This window comes from Penaeus chinensis, chromosome 2, assembly GCF_019202785.1.
Source record: "Penaeus chinensis breed Huanghai No. 1 chromosome 2, ASM1920278v2, whole genome shotgun sequence".
NCBI lineage: Eukaryota > Metazoa > Arthropoda > Malacostraca > Decapoda > Penaeidae > Penaeus > Penaeus chinensis.
In genome coordinates, this window is record NC_061820.1 from 31,968,373 (window position 1) to 31,974,659 (window position 6,287).

Consider the following 6,287-nt stretch of genomic DNA (forward strand, 5'->3'; position numbering starts at 1 on the left):
TTATGCTTTACAGTCTGATTATTTTTATCATCCTTGTTGTTACTATCCAATTTTACATCGCAAAATATTAAATTCAACAGTGAGGCCATGAAGGCTCAAGCACTGAAGACGGCACAGGAGGCGTATTCCACACAGCAGGCACGACTCAGTATGTTCTCAGGCATGGACGGTGAGAGCATGCTCAACGTGGGGGGATCGAAGGAGGCCAAGGAGCACCCGCAGCCCATCATCTTCAAGGGCATTCTCAAGAGTTACCAGATGAAGGGCATGAACTGGCTGGCTAATCTCTATTACTTTGTGAGTAGTGATCCTTTCTTTCTCTGTCTTTCTTTTTCCCTTCCTTTTTCACTTTTCCATTTTCCCCTTTCCCATTCCCTATTCCATCCACTTGACATTTTGCTGTGTCTCTCTCTCTTTCACTCTTTCTCTGCATGGGATTTTGTTTCTAAAACTGAATTAGCAATCTATCAACATTGTAAGTATTTTAAGATAGATATATACCATGGAATCTTGATTTCTGTTTTTTCATTTTTCAGGGCATTAATGGTATCCTTGCAGACGAGATGGGGCTGGGCAAGACAGTACAATCAGTTGCCTTCCTTGCACACATTTGCGAACAGTACGGTATGTTCAGCAGTGATTTTTATTTTTTCAGCTACTAATCCATTGACTGCTTAAGAGAGGATCATATATAGTATAAAAAGTTTATTTGGTAGTGTTTTAAATGTTAGTCCTACCTATCTCACCCATTTTCAGAAAGATTAATTTTTTATTACTTATTGCTAATAGTATTGTTATTGTTAGTGAAAATATTGATGATAACAGTATCAGTATTAATAACATTAAAACAATAAAAAACATTTTTACTAAAGATTCAAAGTATGGGAAAATTAAATGAGGTCACCTAGGGTCTACTAATTAATTGACTCCTTGGTGGTTGAGTATTGTGGAGCAAAATAAAACTACAGTGGACAGTATATGTACCTGGCACCACTGGGTTGAAGGGTGTACTTCAGTAATGTGTGGTAGATCATATATTAAGAGTCCGGAGTCTGTACTATCACTTTAGGTAAATTGTATTATTATTTATCTATTTATTTATTTATTTTTATATAGTTTTGCCATCCAGAGAGTATTTTTCAGTGCCACAGAATAGGTAATGATTGTTAATTTATATCTTATTTATTTATTTATATTCATATGTATGTTCTTTGCCTTCACAGATACATGGGGCCCCTTCTTGATTATCACCCCTGCATCAACCCTTCACAATTGGACAGGAGAAATAGCCAGATTTGTGCCAGATTTCCAAGTATGAAACAGGCTTTGAATGTTGTGAATTTGGATTTTTTTTTCTTCTAATTATTGTTTCTTTGAGTTTATATTTGTTTACTGATCTTTGCTATATTTTTGTTTGAATTTATGATGTTTAAATTTTTGGTTTATAGATTTTGGTTCCCCGTTTTTCACTTCCTTTTGAGATTTTGACATGGCTATGGTGTACAACATTTACAATTAATGTAATCTTGTGAATGTGTTTTGCATACTCCCATCCGCTCCATCCATACGACCATTAATTTTTCCACTCCACAAAAGCCTTGCTCGCTAACTCCTCTCCTCTGCAGGTGGTGCCATACTGGGGCAACCCTGAGGAGCGCAAGAACCTCCGCAAGTTCTTCGACGGGAAGAACCTTGGTACAAGGGAGGCTAGCTTCCACGTGGTTGTCACAAGCTACCAGATCGTCATCCAGGACTTTAGGTTCCTCAACCGCCTCAAGTGGAATTACATGGTCCTTGATGAGGCTCAGGCCATCAAGAGCATCAACAGGTGTGTTCTTGGTTTGGGATGTGTAATATGTGTGTTGCATGCCTTTGTACAGAGAATAGGATGTATTTCATTATAATGCAGATCCAGTGTGTTGTAAAGAATTTTTTAGAGTTTGTATTCTAAGGTTCATAATAATGTAATTGGAGATATGGCTTTGTTGAAAGTGCTGTCTTGATTATCATTCTATTTGCATACCTAAAGCAAGTTTGACATAATCCATTAGCTATAGAAAAGTCTTTAAGGGTTGTCTTTTAAACTAGATTTGTTTGATTAAAGTTTTTGAATTTTCTTCAGCTTATAAAAAATTTTCATTTAGTCTGAGCTTTGAATATTTATTTCCCTCCCATGCTGAGCTCCATATTAATTTTTGTATTTCTTGCTGTACTCAACATACAGCCAGAGATGGAAGCTCCTTCTGGGCTTCAGCTGCCGCAACCGACTGCTACTCTCAGGAACTCCCATCCAAAACAGCATGGCAGAACTGTGGGCTCTCCTTCACTTTATCATGCCTTCCCTGTTCGACTCTCACCTGTGGTTCAATGAGTGGTTCAGCAAGGATATTGAAGGCCACGTAGAGAACAAAACACACGTGGACGAGAGTGAGTTTGGGATTTTGTTTGGGTTTGGGATGTAGGATCAAAGTGAGAGTCATAATGGGAGATGTTGGAAAACTAAGATGAAAAAGAAATTGATGCTTAGATACATGGGAATGAGATTTATGGTTATTAACATTGTGCAAGAATATTTTTACTTGTGTGGGGTGAAATAGTAGTAGAAAAGTAGATACTGTGTATTGTGGGTATGTAGGTTTTGAAATGCTACTGTGTTAGTGAATATTATAAATTCCTAAGAAACAAATTGTCATGAATTTATGTTTATTCCCCCTTTACAAATGTGAACAGTAATTTTTTTGGTCAGAAATCATGTCACTAGATTTTGCTGTCCTATAGAGAAGATATTGAATGTATTGAGGTAAATTATATTTAATGGAACATTTCAACTTGGCTTCTTTGCAGAGCACTTGAATCGACTCCACATGATTCTCAAGCCATTCATGTTGAGAAGAGTAAAAACAGAGGTCGAGAATGAGCTTTCAGACAAGATTGAGGTAAAGCAGATTGTCATACGTGTATTCTCTTTTTCTGATTTTTTTTTTATAATATATAAAAAAGAATCCTTTTCTTTCTTTATTTCTTTTTTCTGTGTTGCACCTTATGAATATCTTTAGAAAATAGATAAAGAAATTGATTTACACCCTCTAACTGACACACCATAATTGGAATATGATTTTTGTAAGCTAATTTAAACAGTTATAAGTTATTAAAAAATCATCTGGATTATTTTTAATTCTATTTCTGTTGCTAATTTACTCTCCTGCAGATCATGATGTACTGCCCACTTACCCTAAGGCAGAAGTTTCTCTACAATGGCCTCAAGAACAAAATCAGCATCGACGAACTCCTACGTTCCTCTATGGGTCCCTCATCACAGCAAACATCAGTCACCTCGTCACTCATGAATCTTGTCATGCAGTTTAGGAAGGTGAATAAGTAATGGATTAGGAATTGAAAATCTTTATTTTTGATGATGTTATTATTGTTAGTATTCAGATTTTTTCTGCATAATTCATAGTTTGAATAGTAATTCATATTTTTTTCTGTCTCTTTTTAAGACATTAATGAGAAGCAATAGATCAAATCAACAGTATCATAATTTCACTCCAGTCTCAGTACCTGCCACACACACCTCCCTAAAGCCAACATTCACCACACCTCGACTGTCATTGTAGCAGCAAATACTATGCACAGGACAACATTTTCAATAGCTGTGAAACGTCAGATACCACCCAGCAAATATTATGATCAGCTGTTAGAAGCAACATGATAAAATTGACCACTAATCCCAAAACTCCCTCCCCCATAGGTGTGCAACCACCCTGAACTCCTAGAGAGACGAGAAGTGCGCTCCCCCTACACAATGCAGCCTGAGCCTTACTACATGCCTAAGTTGGTGTTCAGGGATGTGTACCTCGTCCGAGACAACCCCAGTCAACACCACATGCTCTATAACAAGCTGTCAGTGTTCAGTCCACACTATATACATTCTAGTTTGAAGGAAGAAGGTTAGTAATGTTATTATCCACATTGTTGTAGTTACTGTAGTTTTTGTGTATTACCTGTGTTTTTGTATGAGGTAATTTGTTACTTTTTTATACAAGGGAGATTTTAAAATGAATGAAATTGTTGGTGTGACCATGTCTTGAAATATTCTAATCAAGTGGATTGTCTGTATAGTAAAGATATTTATTTTTATTGTAAGAACTGGTCTCATCACTCTTTTTCCTTTACCTCTATGTCTACACAACAAATATACAATGCATATATTTTCCTTATTCATGGAACTGTTTATTTTATTTTACTCCTAACAGGGAAATCAAACCGGTGTTTTTCATTCCTCCGGTTCATTGATTTGAGTCCCTGTGAAGTCCAGACCTTCAAGAAAGATCACCTGTTAACTCAGTAAGTCTATTTGTGAAAATATTGGGGTTCTACCAGACTTCACAACCGTTGTTACAAGATTATTTCAACTCTTAGATGTATATAATTTGGAGATTTGACAGTTAAGCAAAATAGATATATACAAGTTTATATAAAAAAAAAGTAAAATAGAAAAGACAAGCTCCTCTGATATTTCAACACCATAGTTTAAATTTAGCTCAAGTAACAAATAATTATCATAAATGTTTCCCTCCCTTCAACAGGCGATGGCTCATTCTGCTGGCAGCAATGCAGTATGAGAAGATTCGGCAGCATCGCAGCACCTGGCAGGAGAAAGACAAGCGATCAAGTCCAAGCCTCGTGCCTGCGCGGAAGGACCACCTCATAGTAGATGGTAATTTGTGCCCGGCAAGAATAGCATCGAGTAGAGTGCTCTCCAACCTCATCTTTACCTCGAACACATCCTCAGTTTATACCTTCAGAGATCATGTGATTCACCACATGCCTGAGACGATGAGTCATAGAATAATGAGGTATGTATCTATTTGATAGCCTTTGTGTCTATTTAGGCCTATTTTTAACATTTCTTTTTCTTTTTATTTCTGTTATTATATATCTATCCCTCTATCTGTATATTCCCTTATCAGATTCTAGATATGCACTTTTCATAGAGCGCCTTCATCTCTGCTGTTCCTTTTCCCTCTTCCCCAGATCGAAGAAAATGAAGCCCCCGCTGATAGAGGTCTTGTCAGAAGCCACGGAGGGAGCAGGAGCAACAGGTGAGGAGGCCAAGGCGACCGACACCCCAGAGCAAGTAACCCCGAAGGACGAATCCGCCAACCCCTCTCAGCCCACTACTGGGGAGAAGTCCTCCCCTCCCAAGCCAGCCCACCTGGCTAAGCTTGGGAGTCCTCAAAAGGCGGGCGGTGGCTCATCATCCAAGTCCTCCCACAGGAGATCGGGAGCGGGTTCCAAACACGGCTCCAAGAAGCACGGGAGCAAGGTGAGTTGAGAGGAACAAAGGGGATGGGTTATGCAGGTGTGTGTGTGTGTCTCTGTTTGTGTGTTTGTGATTGTGAGGGGCTATTGAATTGACTGCTGATGTAGTGATTTTGATTGGTATCTTGTTATTGTCATGCCATATCTATGCATCTGTCAGGCCCCCCTTTTCTCTCTCTCTCTCTCTCTCTCTCTCTCTCTCTCTCTCTCTCTCTCTCTCTCTCTCTCTCTCTCTCTCTCTCTCTCTCTCTCTCTCTCTCTCTCTCTCTCCTTCCCTCCCCCACTCCCTCCCTCTCCCCCTCTCCCCCTCTCCCTCTCCCTCTCCCTCTCCCTCCCTCATTCTCTCTCTGTCTCATCCTCATTCTCTCTCTTCTTTTTTAATTCAGTCTTGTTTTTCATCTTTCTGTCTTTTTCTTTTGTTTGAAGTTTTTCTGAAACCTTAAAAAAATGGAAAAAGGAATGAAAATACAACAAAAAAAATGTATACAAGTCAAGATAAAGAAGAGAAAAACAGAGTAGGAGAAAATTAATGACTAAAAGGAAGAGAGGAGAAAGAAGGATGAAAAGAAGGGAAAGAACAAGGAAGAGAGAAGAAAGAAAAGAAAGAGGGAAGGGAAGTGAAGGAAGAAGAGGAAGATAGAGAGTGGGGAAGATAGAAAAGGCTAATATGAGAAGGAATGGAAAGGAGGAGAAAAGTGGGGGGAGAGAGAAAGTAAAGAATGGAAAGAAAGGATGTAAAAGAAAAAGAGGGAGGTAAAAGAAAAGAAAAAGAGAGGGAAGAGGCAAAAAAGGGGATAGGGAGGGATTGTGTGCGTCTTATTGTAGAAGGGGGGAAAGGGAGAGAATGTGGCCTGTATGTGTGCCTGTGTTATATTGTGGTGCAACTTGCCATGATCAATTTGGCGGACCTATTGTTCTCTATGGTTTGAAGGGGAAGAGAGGGGCAGCCACTTTTTTTCTTT

At 38.7% G+C, this 6,287-nt stretch overlaps 1 protein-coding gene across 1 annotated transcript in view; it reads left to right on the forward strand.

The window, feature by feature from the left end:
* The window catches only part of LOC125034738 (chromatin-remodeling ATPase INO80-like), a 30,318-nt gene that overhangs the window by 10,214 nt on the left and 13,817 nt on the right, over positions 1-6,287 (forward strand). The window contains exons 10-20 of the mRNA XM_047626680.1: positions 81-297; positions 537-624; positions 1,224-1,312; positions 1,626-1,828; positions 2,225-2,427; positions 2,845-2,936; positions 3,209-3,370; positions 3,752-3,950; positions 4,257-4,347; positions 4,590-4,859; positions 5,038-5,329. Of these exons, the coding sequence (XP_047482636.1) occupies positions 81-297; positions 537-624; positions 1,224-1,312; positions 1,626-1,828; positions 2,225-2,427; positions 2,845-2,936; positions 3,209-3,370; positions 3,752-3,950; positions 4,257-4,347; positions 4,590-4,859; positions 5,038-5,329 (1,906 nt within the window). The remainder of the gene's footprint in view (positions 1-80; positions 298-536; positions 625-1,223; positions 1,313-1,625; positions 1,829-2,224; positions 2,428-2,844; positions 2,937-3,208; positions 3,371-3,751; positions 3,951-4,256; positions 4,348-4,589; positions 4,860-5,037; positions 5,330-6,287) is intronic.